The sequence below is a fragment of the Aquarana catesbeiana genome, linkage group LG02 (assembly GCF_042186555.1).
Source record: "Aquarana catesbeiana isolate 2022-GZ linkage group LG02, ASM4218655v1, whole genome shotgun sequence".
In the NCBI taxonomy this organism is placed as follows: Eukaryota; Metazoa; Chordata; class Amphibia; order Anura; family Ranidae; genus Aquarana; species Aquarana catesbeiana.
The window spans coordinates 92,906,269-92,927,326 of record NC_133325.1 but is presented as its reverse complement, the minus strand read 5'-3'; the positions used below and the strand labels follow the sequence as shown (position 1 = coordinate 92,927,326).

The 21,058-nt window shown below is 41.7% G+C and overlaps 1 protein-coding gene across 10 annotated transcripts in view; it reads left to right on the top strand.

Moving 5' to 3' along the window:
- Window positions 1-21,058, top strand: part of LOC141127056 (uncharacterized) — a 227,721-nt gene that overhangs the window by 171,709 nt on the left and 34,954 nt on the right. For all 10 annotated transcript variants that reach the window (XM_073613200.1, XM_073613202.1, XM_073613203.1 and 7 more), the window contains 6 exons: window positions 4,677-4,744; window positions 7,431-7,483; window positions 11,161-11,233; window positions 13,401-13,432; window positions 14,191-14,238; window positions 15,477-16,536. In XM_073613200.1, the coding sequence (XP_073469301.1) occupies window positions 4,677-4,744; window positions 7,431-7,483; window positions 11,161-11,233; window positions 13,401-13,432; window positions 14,191-14,238; window positions 15,477-16,536 (1,334 nt within the window). The remainder of the gene's footprint in view (window positions 1-4,676; window positions 4,745-7,430; window positions 7,484-11,160; window positions 11,234-13,400; window positions 13,433-14,190; window positions 14,239-15,476; window positions 16,537-21,058) is intronic.

The window sequence follows — 21,058 nt, the reverse complement described above, 5'->3', positions numbered from 1 at the left end:
CTCTGTCCTGTCTTCTTCTTCACCAATCAGCGGGTGCCTGTGGCCATCCATTCACCGGCACTCATTGATTGGCTTGTGCTGTGACTAATCACAGCACAAGAGGTGTACCGTGCCCCCTACCTGGATGAGGAGAATCACGTTAACAAGTCCACCACCACTTAGAATATTTGTCTGTGGGCCTACTGAAGATGGCTTGGTGGACATGAGCATCCTTATCGTTCACATGTACAGAATCCTCTAGTTAAAATGCTGGTTAGTGGAACATCCATGTAATAAATTCATTGAGAGGATGCCCTTTGAAAGGAAATGCCTTTGTTTCCTCCTTAGACAAGTACATCAAGAAAATCACTGGGGGTAAGAGTACTGTCCTCCCCTATAAAAGGAAGGCTCATGCTTCTGCAAGTAAACCTGCTCCCGTGTCTATCAATAGTTTCTTTTGCCCACCTTGGGCTCCAAACCAAAACCTGGGGCACACATCTGTTGGAGGCTTTGGAGCTCCAAACCCAACAAGTCTGGGAGCAAGCCACTTTCATAATGAGTGGGTTTTCCAATAAGTGGGGAAATGCCTGCTGGCTTTTTTAGCCATCTGGTCTCAGGAAATCTCAAGTGTTTGAGTCCACAGATGTATACAGGGGCTACAAATTGAAGTTTTGAACACTTCTTCCTGCTTCATGCTCTTCAATTTGCCATCCTGTCTGCAAAGAAAGGCAGATTCATCTGCTGCTATTTAACAGCTTCCTGCACAGAGGGTAATTGCCCTCTTTCTGGATGGGGAGTAATTTCAAGGGTTTTACTCCAAGATGTTCACTGTTCCCAAGCCAGATGGCAACAAATCCATTCTGGATCTCAAGACCCTCAACCTGTTTCTAATAGTCCAGTAGTTTTGCATTGAATCTGCCAGGTTAGTCAACCCTTCCTTTTTTCACGGGGGATCAACTGGTCTCTGTGAACATCAGGGATGTTTACCTATACATCCCTATTTTCCCACCTCATCAATAATATCTGCAGTTTACAGTAGACAGGCATCACTACCACTTTGTTGCCCTTCCCTTTGGCCCATCCACAGTACTCACCAAGGTGTTTGACCTGGTCCATGCCCTGCTTCAAATTCAGGGTATATACATTGTTAAAGGACCAGTCTGCCTAAGCCCTGTCGGCCACTGTCCAGCAGGCGATGCAGACTCTTCAAAGCTTTGAATGGATCCTCAATTTCCAGAAGTTATTGTTGGAACTGATTCCTCGCTTGCATCTGAATCTTATATTGGACACAGCCTTGTCCAGGATCCTGATGCCTTGGGACAAACTTCTGTTCCTTTGGCCTTGTGCTCAGATCCTCCAGTTCCAGATATGATGGTGGTCTCCTTTTGAGATGGTACCATATGCCTAGTTTCACTCCAGATTGTTGCAACTCAACATTCTGACTGTATGGGACAAACAGACTCTGTCTCTTGACTGCCCCATGTGTCTGACCAGCAAGACCTGACTTTCCCTGGTTTGGTGGATTTCCAATCCAGTGTTGGAGTTGGGAAAGCCTTTTACTCCAAAAATGTGGGTGGTATTCATGGCAGATGGCAGCCTGGTAATCTGAGATGCAGTCCTGGATGCCCCTTCAGTACAGGAAACTTGGTTGTTGGAGGAAGGTTGACATCCCATCAATGTCTTTGAACTGCGGGCAATTCATTTATCCCTTCAACGCTGGACTTTTTAGCTGTCAGGTCACCTGACCAGAATCAAGTCAGGCTATGCCAGGGGAGTGGCCTACATAAAATACGAAGGAGGCACCAGATGTTACGCTGCTCGAAGGCAGTCATCAGCATCTGTATCCCAGGGAATAGTCTCTCCATTCTGAGATGTTTCAAGCTCTTTGCCACAGGTGTGGGGACATGGATCTTCTGAGGTCCAAATTCTACAACAAACTAGAGAGGTTTGTTGGCGGATCCAGGAAACCTTGGGCCTTTGTGGTAGATGCTCTGGTTACTCTGTGGGATTGGTTTTATTAGAACTGTACTTCCAGGTGGTGTCACATCCTGGAATAGGAAGTGTGCGGTGGCCATGAGTTTATTACAGGCTGGTGACAGTTTCTTTTAATGTAAGGCTCGATTCACACAGGGGCAACACGATTTCAGCGCGACTTTGCAAGGGGACTTCAACGCGACTTCAGCGCGACTTTAAGCAAATTACAACGCGACTTCAAGTCGCCTCCAGGACAGGCGACTTTGGCTGTGGCCAATCACAGGATAATCAGCTCTCTGGGAGGGAGGGGTTTGCCTGGGCAAACTAAATTTTTTCCCTGTAAAGTCGCTTCAATGTAGATGGAGCTCCGACTTGGAGGCGACTTCCATTGAATTCTATGGGTACAGGTCGCCTTGAAGTCGGATCGAAGTAGTACAAGGAGTACGCTCTGAAGTCGGAGCGACTTCAGTAGTGTCAATTAAGACACTCCCATACACTGTAATGTAAATCTCTTCTTGGGGCGACTTGAGGCGACTTGAGGGCTTACAAGTCGGATCCCAAGTCGTCCTAGTGTGAACCGACCCTAAGTGCAGTACTTGTCGTTTGTTTTTTTAATAAACATACTTTCATGTGGGGCTCTTTTCCTTTGTATTATTTATGTGGAGAACAACTGTTTGGAGATTCAGTTTATGTGACAAAGCTGTGTATTTACAATAGAGCTGAAGGAAGATTTGTGGAGGAACTGACAGACATTTATTCCTGGCCTTATACACACATACCTTTTTGACTCACTGGCTAAAAGTAAGGGATCAACTCCATCCGCAGAGTGAGTTGTGAATCTATGTAAGCTGTCTTTCATTACAGGAATGTTCCTTTGTGGAAATACTCTTTTCTTTAAAGCACTATAGTATGTCATGTTTGTCATTGGAGTGATCACAATTACACAGATACATGATTTGTGGACTTTTATGTATATGTGGTAGTTTTGCACTTATAGTATGTTATATGTGAGAGGCAGCACTGTTAATTGTTGGTTTATTTTGACAATGTCATCTGATGTTCAATATAACACAGTATGACAGCAGCTACCTAAAAACACAAAACCACCATAGAGCGAGGGTATTCATAGTTAACTTGCTACAACTCTGTCTGATCCATGCCTTCCCTCCTCTAGACCTTCTTCCTTGTCTTCTACACAGGATCAAGATGGGGCATTCTGGGGAAACTCATTGCACCAAACTGGTCCAGGATAACCTAGTTTTTGACTCTTGAAGGCTAGGAAGTTGAATTCTCACAAAGTTTAGAATTGCACCTGGAATGTCTACTTCCTTTGCTGTGAGGTTAGGAAAGTCCATGCTTTTAATGACACCATGGGACAAATCAAGTCCTTTCTTCAGTCTGGTCTGGATCAGAATCTAGCCTTAGGTACCATCAAGGGACCTTTTGTTTTTCAGAGACCATTGGCTTCTCATTCCTTTGTTAAGGCCTTTGTGCAGGGTCTCATTTATATTGTTCTCAATGTGCAAACCCCATTAACACCGAGGGACCTCAACCTGGCTTTGCCAGCCCTTCAGAGGTCACCCTTTAAACCAAATAGGGATACTCTATTATCTTGTCTCATTCACAAGCTGGTTCTTCTCATTGCTATGGCCTATTTCAGGTGGGTGTCTGAGATAGTGGCCTTATCCTTTAGGTGTTAAACAAGGATAATTCTGTTCTGAAGCCCATGGCTTCCTTTCTCCCCAGGATGATTTTCTCCTTCCATCTTAACTAGGATCCTGGTCTTTCTTGCCCTGCTCCAAAACATCCCAAGGATTATTTCCCCCAATGTGTTGATGTAGTACATGCTGTGAGAGTCTACCTTTCTGCTACAGCGGTTTTCAGGCAATTAGATTCCCTCTTGGTCCTTCCTGGGAATTTCTGTGGGGGCTTCCCGTCTCTTGCTTCACAATTTTCGGGCAATTTTTAGGCATTTTGCCAAGGCACGCCTGAAGAAACCTCAAGGCACCCCAGGGTGCCTGGACACCCCAGTCGAAAAAAGCTGGCTTAGGGTGATTAGACAGGGCATCATTTAAGTCTATGGTGTAAAGCATGGGTCTCCAAACTTTCTAGGTGTTTTAAAATGGGCCTGATGGCATTTTGTTCACCTGTTAGTTAAAATACTTTGGGATGTTCTGTGGTTATGATTAGCAATTGTATGTTAAAATCTTGTTAGAATCTTGTATTTTACACAGCTCTAGGCAAAATACAAGATTCTCTCAAACAAAGATGATGAATTCATTATTAATTTCCTAAATATTTTACCCTCCGATGGTTATAAGAATCTGTTGATCCTTTGATTCTGCTAGTTTTCTTGTTTTTTGTGTTGAGCCGGCAATGTCATGGCCCCAGTGCTGAAATTGTAGCATTGTCTGCTCTCAGATCTGCACTTTTCTTGTTCAGCACATCAGTGATATTAACCAGGTCATAGTGCTGTCTACACCCACAGACTTACTGAGCCACCACACCTGTACGCCACTGAGAGGTGACATAGGAGCATCATTAGAGCCTGTCCACTGTCTAGAAGTGAAAAACAGCTTGGGAGCCATTGTTAATCACTTGACCTACGTTGTACCTGTTTACCTGTGTTTGACTGTTTTTTTACCTCAAGCATTAACACTGCCCTACCCTCATGTATTCATCCTTTTTTTTTTTTTTTTTTTTTTTTTTTTTTTTAACCACAGTACATCAAGCATTAGCAAAGATTCCAGTGGTTCTCAGACCCCAAAAATATCACGTACTATCTCTCTCAGTAAGTGCAGTATCTTTTGTTTTAATGTGGAAGACAGAGATTTTGTGCTTTGCTAGTTATTATACATTCCCATTATAGTAAACATTTGTATTTGTCATGACTCAGCAAATACATCTTAAGGTTATTTGTAGGGGTTATTTTACTTTGGCGCTTTTTATGAACATTTGTGATATACTGCTTGTCTTTCTTAGGGGATTATAGCACTAAATAATCAGTTAGAAAATATAAACACAGCATTTGGCAATCATACCAGCATTACATAGACCATTAGAAATAAGTTAAATGAATTTTGTTCATTCATTTCCTGTATTTACAGAGCACAGACGTTTTATGCAGGTTACATAGTTACATAGTTAGATTGAAAAAAGACACAAGTCCATCAAGTTCAACCAAAAACCTATACCCACAGTTGGTCCAGAGGAAGGCAAAAAACCCTAGCAAAGCATACTCCAATTTGCTACAGCAGGCATAAAAATTCCTTCCTGATCCCCTGAGAGGCAATCGGATTTTCCCTGGATCAACTTTACCTATAAATGTAGGTACCCAGTTATATTGTCTACATTTAGGAAGGAATTCAGGCCTTTTTTTAAAGCAATCGACTGAGTTTGCCAGAACCACCTCTGGAGGGAGTCTATTCCACATTTTCATGCTCTTACTGTGAAGAAACCTTTTCATATTTGGAGATGAAATCTTTTTTCCTCTAGACGTAAAGAGTGCACCATTGTCCTCTGTGATTACCTTAAAGTGAATAACTCAACACCACACACGATATGGACCACTTATGTATTTGTACATGTTGATCATATCCCCCCTTAATCTCCTATTCTCAAGAGGGAATAGATTCAGTTCCTCTAATCTTTCCTCATAGCTGAGCTCCTCCATGCCTCTTATCAGTTTGGTTGCCCTTCTCTGCACTTTCTCCAGTTCCCCGATATCCTTTTTGGGAACTGGTGCCCAAAACTGAACTGTATATTCCAAATGAGGTCTTACTAATGATTTGTACAGGGGCAAAATGATATCTCTCTCTCTCTCTGGAGTCCATACGTCTCTTAATACAAGAAAGGACTTTGCTCGCTTTGGAAACCGCAGCTTGGCATTGCATGCTATTATTGAGCTTATGATCTACCAAAACCCCCAGATCCTTCTCCACCATTGATTCCCCCAGTTGTACTCACCCTAGTATGTATGATACATGCATATTCTTAGCCTCAAGTGCATAACTTTACTTTTATCAACATTAAACCTTATTTGCTACTTAGTTAGACAGTGCATTGAGGCCGGCTTGTAAATTGGAGACATCCTGTAAGGACGTTATTCCACTGCATAGCTTGATGTCATCTGCAAAGACAGAAATGTAACTTTTAATCCCAGACCCAATATCATTTATAAAGATATTCAAAAGTAAGGGTTCCAGCACTGAACCTTGTGGTACACCACTGATAACCTTAGACCATTCAGAGTACGAGTCATTAACCACTACTCTCGGAATTCTGTCTTTTATCCAGTTTTCTATCCATTTACAAATTGATCTTTCCAAACCTGTAGACATTACCTTACACATGAGCCGTGGTGTACTTACAACCATTCACATAAATCCTTGTTCTCCTAAAAGTTTATAATTTGATATAGCCAGGGCTTTTTTTCTCAGAGTATAGGTGCCCCCCCCCCGAGTCACCCCTTTCCCCTTTCCCCCCACCCACTGTCAAGCACTGCCCTTTGGTTCCACCCTATACCCACCTCCCAGTACTGCCCCTTTTAGAGACTAGAGAACCAAGTATCATTTAGTGGAGCTAAGTCATTTATATGGAAAATGGTAATGATTACAAGAAAAGTAGTAAAGTAGATCCCTCTGCAGCCAGCAACAATAGATCCCCCCCCAGTAATAATAGATCTGCCCACAGCAACAATATACCCCCCCCAGCAACAATAGCTCCCCACCAGCAATAATAGATCTCCCAGCAGCTAGCATGAATAAAACCTCCAAGAGCCATCAACAGTAAGTCCTTCCCAGATACAATTGACCCACCAGCATTTTAGGAACCGTTTAGCAACAATAGATCTCCCCAGGAAAAATAGACCCCGTGCAGCAATGAATTCTTCCACAGTCAGCATCAATAGACCCTACAGCACACAGCACCCCTTGTCATTACATACATTCAATGCTGGAGGTGCTTCATTCCCCCACATTACCACTGAAAAAATAACCCCAAATGTATCTACCAAAGTCCTACAAATGCTCACCTAAATACTAGGGCAAATTTAGGACATACAAATGTCATGGCAGTATGGTACTGGTTGCTTATTAAAAGCTGATGATTTTGCTGCCATGTTTTATAATACTAAATTTGCCACAAAGGTGAATGGATATTGACCCATCAGTAGAGATTTCCAATATAACTGTGGAAGTAGATTTAATTATGTTAAAGTATATGTGAACACTCACAAATGCAAGGTAAAACATTTGATCTGAAAGATGAAAAACATTATAAATATCTTTTTCTTTCCTTTTTTATAAGTGATTACATACCTTCTGTTCTCAGCTGCATAAGGATCTCAGAGAGCCAGGGGAGGAAAAACAGCAGCACACTGAGAAGGCTTTCATGTTTTCTGAATAACTAACTGCTTAAACTGGTTTCTTTTCATACCTGCTCAAAGTTCAGCTTTTTCTACAAATACATTTTTATAGGTGACTTTCCAAAACGAAATAGGAAGCGCAAACGGAAACAAAATAATCCAGAGGTATGAGCTTTTGCTTATTGCAACTTTTGTAACCTTTTATATTCTCCCTACTGGTCAGCTACTGTCATTTTAGGAGTTTAATTTTACCAGAAATTTCTAGTCCAAGCAGGCAAAGCATTGGATACTTTAACCTGTTTGACACTGGCAGTGGGCTTTAATGCCAAGTGGCCGCATTTATGCAGCCCTGGTAAAATAACTTAGCATGCTGAGAGTGCGCCCCCAGCATGCTATCCAATAGGTACCGAAAAGCTCCTGGTGCATACTAGTGATCGGGAGCTTTCCGATCATGTAACTGCTGTGACAGGCAATCACGGCAGTCACATTAACAGAAACCCCGACCCACCTCCCGGCATCTGAATCCCCTTTTTTTACTTGAGGAGAAATGGAAAAATGAAAGATGCAGCACTCTCAACTGAAGCAATCTAATCCTAGTGTGCAGTCTGCAGCACAGGTGCCAAGGTTTAATGTGTCTTTTCACACTAAATACAATATACAGTATAAGAAAGAAGAGCCAGCAACTAAAAAGTCCTTGATGCAAAAATGTATTGGCTACATATGAGCAGTAATGCTCATATGTAGCCAATACATTTTTGCATCAAGGACTTTGAGTTGCCGACTCTTTTCTCTTATATACCCTTTTTTTTTTACTTACCTGAGCCCTCATTCGATCCAGCACTGTGCCGGTCTGTAGCTCTTCTCTCCCCTCACTTCCTGGTCTCACTGGCTTTGCTGAGGCAGAGGGAACCATTGGATCTTGCTGCTGTAAATCAAAGCCAAAAGGCGCAAACAGCGCAGCTTGGGAGTGAGCATGCATGAGTGCCCCCACAGAAAGCGGACGCTTGTCGGAAGGGAGGAGCCAGGAGCGTTGGTAGGGTATCTGAGAAGAGGAGATTTGGGGCTGCTCTGTGCAATTCCATTGCACAGAGCAGATAAGTATAAACCTGTTTGTTATTGTTATTTGTTATTAAAAAAAAAGAGCAAAGCATTTACAATCACTTTAGGTAGGGAATGTACTGTATATGAGAGCAAATCAGATGCTCATTATAACCATGGGTTTGTAGGAGAAGTCTGTAGAGCAGACCATGGCATGTGAGGGATTAACCAGTGGTATTTAAGCAGCAAGAGAGCTCTGCCTGTGCTTCTTCCAGCCCTAACTCATTGGGGCCCACTGCTTGAGTGGATCACAAAACTGTACAGACCATAGAACTTCCAGAATTGTGGATGCAAAAGTAATGTATAGCTTTGGGTTTCTGTTCACTCTGATCAGTATAGATTGTATACAGACATTTCCCACAAAATCATGTCAAGCCAGTTAGAGAAGGAAATGGGTTCAGCAGCCAGGCTTTTTTGTCAGCCGGAATGCAGTCCTGGCACCTCCAGGATATATTGTATGTAATGGCAAAGGGTGCTGGGGTGTGCTTCAAGGTCTATTGATACTGGCTGCTGGGGGATCTATTGGCGCTGGAGGGGATATATTTTTGCAGGGGGGTCTCTTGTTGCTGGTGGGGCATCTATTGTTGCTGGGGATGGGTCTTATGTTGCTGGGGGGTCAGTTGTTGCTAGAAGGGATCAACTGTTGAGGGAGGGATCTATTGTTGCTGGCTGCTGGAGGGTCTATTGATGCTGGCTGCGGGGAGATTTGTTTTTGCTGCCATGGGTCCATTGTTGGAAGCGGCCCATTGTTGCTTGGGGGATCTTTTGTTGATGAGGGGGGTCTATGGTTGCTGGCTGCAGGTAATCTACAGTGCATCCCGAAAGTATTCACAGCACTTCACTTTTCCCACATTTTGTTATATTACAGCCTACATCCAAAATGAATAAAATTCATTATTTTCCTCAAAATTTTACAAACAATACCCCATAATGACAACGCGAAGGAAAGTTTGTTTAAAATCTTCGAAAATGTATTAAAAATAAAAAAGGAAAAAATTGCTTGTATATACGTATTCACAGCCTTTGCCATGACACTCAAAAATAAGCTCAGTTGTATCCTGTTTCCACTGATCATCCTTGAGATGTTTCTACAACTGGATTGGACATGAATTGGAAAGGCACACACTTGTCTATATAAGGTCCCACAGTTAACAGTGCATGTCAGAGCACAAACCAAGCCATGATGTCCAAGGAATTGTCTGTAGACCTCTGAGACAGGATTGTATTGAGGCACAGATCTGGGGAAGGGTACAGAAAAATGTCTGCAGCATTGAATGTCCCAATGAGCACAGTGGCCTCCATCATCCAGAAATGGAAGAAGTTTGGAACCACCAGGACTCTTCCTAGAGTGTGCCGACCGAACTGAGCGATCGGGGAGAAGGGCCTTAGTCAAGGAGGTGACCAAGAACCTGATGGTCACTCTGACAGAGCACCAGCGTTTCTCTGTGGAGAGAGGAGAACCTTCCAGAAGAACAACCATCTCTGCAGCACTTCACCAATCAGGCCTGTATGGTAGAGTGGCAAGACGGAAGTCAACACAATAAAGATGTGGTGCTGCGCTAATCCAATCTCAAGACGGAAGTCACTCCTCAGCACATGACACCATGCCTGTATTTTGCCAAAAGACACCTGAAGTATTCTCAGACCCTGGGAAACAAAATTCTCTGGTCTGATGAACCAAAGATTGAACTCTTTGGCCTGAATGGCAAGTGTCATGTCTGGAGGAAAATAGGCACCGCTCATCATTTGGCCAATACCATCCCTAAAATGAAGCATGGTGGTGGCGGCATTATGCTGTGGGGAATATTTTTCAGCAGCAGGAACTGGAGACTAGTCAGGATTGAGGGAAAGATGAATGCAGCAATGTACAGAGACATCCTTGATGAGAACATGTTCCAGAGCTCTCCCTGGACCTCAGACTGGGGGTGAAGGCTCACCTTTCATCAGGACAATGACCCTAAGCACACAGCCAAGGTAACAAAGGAGTGGCTACGGGACAACTCTGTGAATGTCCTTGAGTGACTCAGCCGGAGCCCAGATTTGAACCTGATTGAACATCTCTGGAGAGATCTGAAAATGGCTGTGCACCGACGCTCCCCATCCAACCTGATGGAGCTTGAGAGGTCCTGCAAAGATGAATGGGAGAAACTGTCCAAAAATAGATGTGCCAAACTTGTAGCAGCATACTCAGAAAGACTTGAGGCTGTAATTGGTGCCAAAGGTGCTTCAACAAAGTGTTGAGCAAAGGTTGTGAATACTTATGTATTATGGGATTTTCAAATTTTTTACTTTTAATAAATTTGCAAAGATTTCAAACAAAAATATTTCACATTGTCATTATGGGGCATTGTTTGTATAATTGTGGGGGAAATAATGAATTTAATCCATTTTGGAAAAAAGGTTGTAACATAACAAAATGTGGAAAAAGTGAAGCGCTGTGAATGCTTTCCAGGTGCACTGTATGTTACTGCTTTTCTTGTTATCATAGACAAATTCAATACAAATGGCTTAGCACCGCAAATGTTATTTGGTTCTGTATTCTCTAGAAGGGGCAATAGTGGGAGGTAGGTAGGGGTGGGAACCAAGGGAAGGTGCTTGAATGTGGGTAGGGGGTGGAGAAAAGGGGTGACTCTGAAAGGGGGAGTTCCTGCACCTATTCTCTGAGAAAAAAAGCCCTAGCCCTGAAGTATGTCTTTTTAAACCTAAACTGTAAATGATGTTTTGATGTTTCTTTGCAATAACAGCTTGAAACTGCTTTATTGACTATGCACCCGGATGAAAGAGAGGCCTGTTCTCAATTGTATGATGACGTTGGAGGTAAGCGCATAAAAAACATCATATTGTTAACTATTTATATTAAAATCTTTAAAAGGAAAAGAAAAAGCAAGGCATAAAAAAATAACACATAAATATAGCCCCCAAACTGATTTAATCAATTGCCGACCACGCTATAGCCGAATGACGCCTACAGCGCAGCCAGCCAGTTCTGGGAGGACATCATATGATGTCCTCCTGTGGGCGGTGTGCTCTGTGATCACTGTGTCCTCCGGACACAGCTGATTACAGATCGAGGTAAAGAGCCAATCAGTGGCTCATGTTTAAATGATGATCCGCTGTGTCCAATCACAGCGGATCATGATGTAAACACAAGCTGGTTATCGGCATTCCTTTCCTCATGCTGACAGCAAGAGGAGAGGAGAACCAATAACCAGCTTGTGTGAAAGGGACATCTACACTGATAATCAGGGCACTGATTATCAGTGTCCTGATTATCAGTGCAGTCCCAACAGTGCCCATTAGTGCTGCCAATCAGCGCCTATCAATACAGCTCTATCAGTGCTGCCTCATCAATGATCTGTTTATATTTCATATTGTAGGCCCATGGTGGACATAACAGATGGGATCTTCCCTCTATGTCAAATGTAGGCTTTACTACACAGGCAGCACAGGCCAGATCACAGTATACTTCATTGTGCAGAATGACCCAGGTTTCTGAGGACTGTGCTTACGACGTTCTGTAGCTGCTGAGCTGTAATTAGACAAGATAGTCGAATGTATAATTGAGCAAAATACATTGTACAGAGACTTGGATCCCCGGCATTTACTTATTTTTCTCTAAGAACAGTGCAAAGATGGCATTACCCACGCCTCTCATATTTTTATAAACGATGCATTCATTTCGTTTGAAGATCTGAAAGCAAGGTGCGGAGTGGCGAATAAGTTTTATTTTTAAATATCTTTTACTACGTCATGCCATCCGGGCACAACTCACTGGGCTGACCCAGGCGCTCACTGAATCACCTCGGGAGGTGCTTATGTCATACCTGGACATTGGAAAACTGGTCACAACTATCTATTCACGCCTGCAAGCTGCGAGGGTCAAACACTTACAGATTGCTCAGCGAAAATGGGTAAAGGAAATACTTGGGTTGTCAGAGGAGGGGTGGGAGGAGACCTCGGAGGAATACTTCCTTGATCTTATTGGATCTAATGACCAATATGTACAGTTCAAATTTATACATCAGTTGCATTATACTCCTGCCAGGCTGGCCCGTATGGGTTATGTTTCTGCTGCTTCCTGCTTCAGGTGTGGCTTCATTGAAGCCTGATACATGCATATGTTTTGGTCATGTCCAGCCTTGTCCACCTTCTGGAGGGACTTATTCTCTTTTTTGAAAACATTTTACATATACAGGTACCCTGCACCCCAGAGGTTGGACTGTTGGGTGTGTTGAATGACTTCCTACAAAGGACCCGTATTCGAACTCTCGTCCGCATAGTACTGTTTTATGCTAGAAGATTAATCTCAATGCAATAGAAGACTGCAACTGCTCCAGATGTTCAAATGTTGTACTGTATGATAAATAAGGTTACACCCATCTTTAAACTTATCTACAAGGGAAGGGCCTGTCCCAAAAAGTTTACTGGCAATCTTGGCGTGATATAGCTGATTCCTTCTGGAATAATACTCCGCTATCACAACAATAGTTGGCTTTTGTCTCCCTCTGTTAGATCTCCGGTGACTGCAGGCGGCTGAGAGCCCTATGGTTGGCTAGGGTTTTTTATATAGCATGGTAGGAGGTGTAGGGGGAGCGAGGCTGGAATGGTTTTGTTTTCCACTGGTTGAGACTGTGCGTATGTGTATAGAAGTGTGTGTGTGTGTGTAAGAATGTGGTGTGAATTGCTTGTATTTCCACTGCCTATTGCTCTATGACCTACAGTAGCTGGGCCCTACGTGGCCTACATATATCAACCTGCCATACCTACTGAATACGTTTTTTCCTCTGTTGAGGACTTGGCAATTATAATTGTAGTAATTATTAGATGGCCCCATTGGGCTATTGTTTTTTCGAAAGGAGATTCATCCACGGATGTACCCGTTTATATGTACCTGTTAATTATTTTCTACCAAAATCAATAAAATAAATATGTTAAAAAAAAAAAAGAACAGTGCAAAGAAAATCTTATTTGCATCTCATTTCAGGTTCAATTTCCATGTCTGAAGACCTCTGTGAGGTAAGTCTGTTTATTTTTTATTGACAAATGTTCTATTTTGAAACAATAAAGGAAGCGTTTTTGCCCCGGAGTAGAATATAATCATAAATTTCACAATGACACACATACCATTGTTTTCTGTAAGTTAGTATTATCAGGTCATGTGGCCAGAAGAGGGGAGTGGTTAGTAGTCCAGGAACAATTTCTCCATCATTCTTTATGCAATAACTAACATCATGATATGTGCAATCCATCATGTCAATGACTTTACAGGAAGTCCCCGAGTTACGAACACAATAAGGACTGTAGGTTTGTTCGTAAATCGAAGTTGTTCGTAAGTCGCAACACTGCATTTGTAAGTGTAACTCCCGGTCGGAACACTGCATTCGTAAGTGTAACTGCCGCCTGTGCATGGATGTGGGATGTTCCGGGCGCTTGTTATCTTATCTGGGGTGTAGTACGGCAGTGTGGGATGTGTCCGGAGGTGCTCGAAAGGTATCTAGGACAAGCGTGGAGCACAAGTGGCTGGCATTTGAGGCCATTCGTAAGTAGGAGTGGTTCGTAACTCGGGTGTTCGTAACTCGGGGACTGCCTGTACTCATTATCTTTTCCTACTTGTATGCGGTGTATACATTATAAGTTTATTTTTTTTAGAATTGCAAATGACTAACTCAACACTACTTGAAAAAACAATCCCTTTAATGTGTTTTTTTTTAACTTAATCAGTCTAAAAGTTTAATTATAACGTAACATATATTTTTTTATATACTTATTTTCAGGGTGAGCAAATGGAGGATACTTCCGGGACTGTGGAAGACATTTCAAAGGTATATAACACAGTAGCCAGTTGATGGGTCGTCATTGTCCTCAGTGATTTCTCAAAATAATCCTATAGAAGGTTGCTTTTTGGGTAGTGGGCATATAAGTATTGTATCATTGTCAGTGGGATTATTTAAAGGACTGAAGGGTGGAACGAAGCTAAGCTCACATACTCTTACAAAAATGCCAGAAATGGAGGCGCAGTACGTATCAAGATATAAAGAAGCAATAAAGATCTGGCAGTGGGTGAAACCCTGGCCCACTTCATCCAAATCATTTCTTCCGTTGCTCCTAAAGCAGTATTGCCGTTCTTTTAGAAAATACAGTGATTCTTTCATTGTGTGTGCAGTGAAATAAAATTGACCATTTAAGTACTGTAAAATGTCAGACTGGTTCAACTGTTCAGGCTATAGACAATTAAATATTTACATAATCCTAAGAAACAATAAATAAGGTTTAAAAAGTTCTCACTGACCTCTGTAGTTGCAGTGCCAGCCGTCAATCAAGTAGCTGAGTGGATCCCAACAATATGATCGGGATTCTTCCAGAGCCTGGACCAGCTCTGTGAGGTCAGCTTACAGCGGGCAATAACCAACTATAAGCTGTCTATAGGTCACAGTAGCACAAAAGTAAGTGCACTCCTTTAACCCAGGAGAGAAGTATGGCCAAAAAAGCTTTGGCACAGTAGATGCCACCCTTGCCTTCTATTTTGTACAATTGCAAGGAAATAATGGAATGGGACAGTGCATCTCTTTAGTACACTGGGGGATCTTTTGCTCAGGGTTTATCTCCTTTTATCTTCTGCACAATTTAGTTATAAGTGGGTATTGTATAATTAGTGCTAGTGATGCTCTAATTGTCCCTATAGAAAACTGTGTATGCGGCTTTCCCATAACAGACATTTATGTGTTTACAATACACTATAAAATAGAAACAAATAATAAAACTGCAGGCAAATCAAAAAATGTAGTTATAAATATGTCAAGTCAAATTCAAAGTTTTTTTGACGGCTTTCCTTTTCTGGGGAAATTACATTTAATGCTTTTTATGGGCCCGTAGGAGGATTTAAAACCTCTTTTCCCAGCAATGTTCTGTTTCTGTGAGTTACAAGTCGTGTAGTAGCTGATGTAATTACTACTGAAGCTCCCTGTCAAATAAAAAAAAAAAAACACAACATGCAAATAACCTGGTAAGATGTGTTGTGTATGGAAACTTGGGTTATAAATTACAATGGTATTTTTTACAGGATCAACATACTGGTACAAAGGCAAGATCCGATAGATGTAATCTTAAGATTGCTGCATTAGAGTCTTCAGGCTCAATACGAACTCCAGAAGGCCAGTGTGCCAGCTCCACTCCTGCACATGATGCCACAAGCGTTTCCCAACTTCCTAGACATTCTCCTAGTGTAACAAGTTTTCCATCTCGACAACTTATTAATGTTAATAACAAAGTAAAAAGTACAGACAGTCTCCGAGGTGAAAGGTTAGCTTCCACTAATGTTAAAATATTAAAATCTGCAGATTCTACTGATGGTGTAAGCAATGCAAGAGCACAACCTAAGGACATACCGGTATGTAATGGTAAATATATGTTTGTGCCCTTAAGTGCAGTCTGTCATAATCCTACAAAACCTTTAGTTGACCAACCTTTGAGCCCCAGCATTACAAACGAGGCATCAGATCAACAGCAGCTTATGACGTCTCCAAATAATAACATATCAAGTGAGCAGCATAACAAAGATACCAAAAATAAGGATCTAATGCTGGCAGGTTTAGGAAAGACATTGAAGAAACATGCATCTCAAATTTTTTCTAAGGATGCCCTAAGCAAGACTTTGAGCTCTGCTAATACTGACATACTGTTGAATAAGGAGCCTGTGAACTCTCCAAGTCTTAGCAAGACATCAAATGAGCAACCTATGAACCTTCAATTTACCAGCAAGTCAACAGAGGACCAGTGTAAGCAATCCCCTGGTGTTAGAAAGACATTAAGTAAACAGCCTACAGGGACAGCCAATACCACAAAAGCTTTGGTGCATGCCGTAAACTCGAATGGTTCGAATGTTCCTGTAGACCAGAAGGCAACAGTCCTCAAGAGACAAAGTCAATCAGTAGTTCATCTCTCAGCCATTACTACTGGAACCGAGTTGTTAAATGGGCAGCCTTTATGCTCTTCCCTTGTTGAGAGTAAATACACAGAAATTGCAGCCAGCTCTCCTACTGGAAAGGAGGCCTTCCTTGCAAAGGAATTACTTAGGAAAAAAGCTCCTGCTTCCAGGGAAGAAGCAAAACAGCTCAAGCAAGGTAGGTTGTGTGTTCTATCTTGTTTATTAGTCTGCAAGTTAATGTTTAGGTCTGCATAAAATATTTAAAAAAATATTTAATTGATATGCCAGACATCCAGTGTGCCGCACTGAAATACCAACAGTGTTATCAGTTCTGCTCAGTTCTCTTGTACTCACCTTCCCCACTCCTCATTGCCATAACATAAGGTGGAAGTGTTCTGTAGTCAACAGAGGAAAACTCAGGCCAATAACACTACTTGAAATTTTAGTAGAAGTGGAATATCAGTGCAGCAGAGGCAGAGTGAACATGGAAGATAGAAGCTTACGGGGTTTCTGGCAAATCAACAGGTTTTGTTTTTGATTTTAAAGGGCTATTTATTGCAGAGATGTTGTTTCTTTAACCACTTGCTGTCTGCTAACAGTAGTACATGTTCTGCTAGCCATGTACTGCGATGTACCTGTATGCCGTGATGTACTTCCTGATTTTTGTGCGTGCGCCCCCTTGCTGACCTGTGCTGTGATGGGACACAGCACAAGTTACATAGTTACATAGTTACATAGTAGGCGAGGTTGAAAAAAGACACAAGTCCATCAAGTCCAACCTATGTGTGATTATGTGTCAGTATTACATTGTATATCCCTGTATGTTGCGTTCATTTAGGTGCTTATCTAATAGTTTCTTGAAACTATCGATGCTCCCCGCTGAGATCACCGCCTGTGGAAGGGAATTCCACATCCTTGCCGCTCTTACAGTAAAGAACCCTCTACGTAGTTTAAGGTTAAACCTCTTTTCTTCTAATTTTAATGAGTGGCCACGAGTCTTGTTAAACTCTCTTCTGCGAAAAAGTTTTATTTCTATTGTAGGGTCACCAGTACGGTATTTGTATATTGAAATCATATCCCCTCTCAAGCATCTCTTCTCCAGAGAGAACAAGTTCAGTGCTTGCAACCTTTCTTCATAACTAATATCCTCCAGACCCCTTATTAGCTTTGTTGCCCTTCTTTGTACTCACTCCATTTCCAGTACATCCTTCCTGAGGACTGGTGCCCAGAACTGGACAGCATACTCTAGGTGCGGCCGGACCAGAGTCTTGTAGAGTGGGAGAATTATCGTTTTATTTCTGGAGTTGATCCCCTTTTTAATGCATGCCAATATTCTGTTTGCTTTGTTAGCAGCAGATTGGCATTGCATGCCATTGCTGAGCCTATCATCTACTAGAACCCCCAGGTCCTTTTCCATCCTAGATTCCCCCAGAGGTTCTCCCCCCAGTGTATAGATTGCATTCATATTTTTGCCACCCAAATGCATTATTTTACATTTTTCTACATTGAACCTCATCTGCCATGTAGTTGCCCACCCTATTAATTTGTTCAGATCTTTTTGCAAGGTTTCCACATCCTGTGGAGAAGTTATTGCCCTGCTTAGCTTAGTATTGTCCGCAAATACAGAGATTGAGCTGTTTATCCCATCCTCCAGGTCGTTTATGAACAAATTAAATAGGATTGGTCCCAGCACAGAACCCTGAGGGACCCCAATACCCACCCCTGACCATTCTGAGTATTCCCCATTTATCATCACCCTCTGAACTCGCCCTTGTAGCCAGTTTTCAATCCATGTACTCACCCTAAGGTTCATGCCAAAGGGCCTTATTTTGTACAGTAAATGTTTATGGGGAACTGTGTCAAATGCTTTTGCAAAATCCAGATACACCACGTCTACGGGCCTTCCTTTATCTAGATGGCAACTCACCTCCTCATAGAAGGTTAGTAGATTGGTTTGGCAAGAACGATTCTTCATGAATCCATGATGATTACTGCTAATGATACAGTTCTCATTACTAAAATCTTGTATATAGTCCCTTATCATCCCTTCCAAGAGTTTACATACTATTGATGTTAGGCTAACTGGTCTGTAATTCCCAGGGATGTATTTTGGGCCCTTTTTAAATATTGGTGCTACATTGGCTTTTTTCCAATCAGCTGGTACCATTCCAGTCAGTAGACTGTCTGTAAAAATTAGGAACAATGGTCTGGCAATCACTTGACTGAGTTCCCTAAGTACCCTCGGATGCAAGCCATCAGGTCCCGGTGATTTATTAATGTTAAGTTTCTCAAGTCTAATTTTAATTCTGTCCTCTGTTAACCATGGCTGTGCTTCCTGTGTTGTGTCATGAGGATAAACACTGCAGTTTTGGTTACTGAAGCCCCCTGATTCACTCGTGAAGACTGAGGAGAAGAATAAATTCAATACCTTCGCCATCTCCCCATCCTTTGTAACCAGATGTCCTTCCTCATTCTTTATGGGGCCAATATGGTCTGTCCTCCCTTTTTTACTGTTTACATACTTAAAGAATTTCTTGGGATTTTTTTTGCTCTCCTCCGCTGTGTGTCTTTCATGTTCTATCTTAGCCATCCTAATTGCACCCTTACATTTCTTGTTGCATTCTTTATAAAGTCTGAATGCTGAGGATGATCCCAACCTTGTATTTTTTGAAGGCCTTCTCCTTTGCTTTTATAAGCATTTTTATATTGGAGTTAAGCCATCCAGGACTTTTGTTCGCCCTTTTAAATTTATTACCCAATGGGATACATTGGCTAATGCCCTTATTTAATATACTCTTAAAGCAAACCTATCTCTCCTCCGTATTGTTTGTTCCTAATATTTTATCCCAATTTATGCCTTTTTTCAAGGTTTGTAGTTTAGTTTGTTTGTCAGCAGGTTGCAGCCAATGGTTTTTGCTGTATGCCTGCTGATCGGCTGTGGCCAACCACAGCACAGAGTTCTGTGATTACAAAGACACAGAACACCAAACAGCAATCTGGCTGTTTCTTCTCCCTGAAATCAACTCTGAGTTCAGGGAGAAAAACCAGCCAGATCCTATGAGTAAAAGCAGTTAACCTCTTGATTGCCCTTCTAACCACCCCTGTCACCCATTAGTGTCATTAGTTTCATAGTACAGTGTACAGTATTATAAATTATCACTGTATTAGTGTCACTAGCAACGTCAGTGTCAAGTCAGTTATTTTTCCTTCCAGTCAGTATCAGCGTCAGAGATTGCTTGCCTGCTATGCTATCACAGTCACACTATAAGTCGCTGATCACCGCCATTACTATTATAGCATCTATAGCTGCGTAAATTCTAGTGTATATACCATAGTTTGTAGATGCTATAACTTTCAAACTAATCAATATACACTTAATGGTATTTTTTTTTTTTTTTTAACCAAAGACATTTAGCAGAATACATTTTGGCCTAAATTTATGAATAAATTTGATTTTATTAGATATGTTTTATAACAAAGTAGAAAAATGTTCAGCCTTCTTTACTTTATATAATAATAATAATAACAAAAAAATTATAAAAAAAAAAGTGGTCATCAAATACTACCAAAAGAAAGCTCTATTTGTGTGAAAAAATTTATATAAATTTAATTTGGGTACAGTGCTGCATGACTGCGCAATTGCCAATTAAAGTAGTGTAGTGAAATAGAAAATAAATGGCCTGGCCATGAAGGAGGTAAAACCTTCGGGAGCTCAAGAGGTTAAAGTGGTTGTAAACCCTGAAAAAAAATTCCACAAAAAAAAAAAAAAACCTGCAAGACAAAGGCATGATGAGCTAGTATGCATAGCATACTAGCTTATTATGAATTACTTACCTGAGATCGAAGCCCCCGCAGCGGTCCTCGTTCACCGCTCCGGCGGCCGACATTTCTCCCGGGGGTTACTTCCGGGTATCGCGGCTCCAGCACTGTGATTGGCCAGAGCCGTGATGACGTCACTCCACGGGAGCCGCCGGTAACGGTACAGTCACGTACGTGCCGTTGCTTCAGTTTGCTTAACTGCGCATGTGTCAATGACGTCGGCACATGCAAATACAGAGATATCTCCTAAACCATGAAAGTTTATGAGATATCCAGTGTAGCTACAGGTAAGCCTAATTATAGGCTTGCCAGTAGTAAAAAGTGGTTGTAAAGGGTTTACAACCATTTTAAAGGACACAAACAAGACTTTGAACACTGTTTATTTGATGCACATGGTATGTATTTAGTTGATTTATACTATAGGGTTCATTGAGCTTCAGGAAAGTTTCAGAAGTAGCTGAAGATGATGTAACAAGTGCAGTAACCTATGGTGACCAGATGTCGTTATTATATTCAGATATATGAAAGATTACTTCTGATTGGTTGCTAAGGCTCCCTCTACTTTGTATTTGGCCTTACGAAATAGCAAGGAGTAAGATAATACGGCGCTCTCTGGATACAGCAAGGATAAGACAGTGGGGGGGGGGGGGGGGCAGGGAAACAATCAGGTATCTATTGGGGATGGTCGGGCCATATAAGGATACAGACTAAGGCCATAAAACAATGTAACAGTGGTTTAAGGACAGTGTTGACCACGGTACAGTGAATAGTGAAAAACACTATTGTTAAAAATGATATTAAAACTAATATAAAACCAGATGTTAAAAACAATATAAGGAATATAAGGAATGATATTGTAGGAAAACTGTCCACAGAGGGCTGCCAGTTCAGAGTGAGAA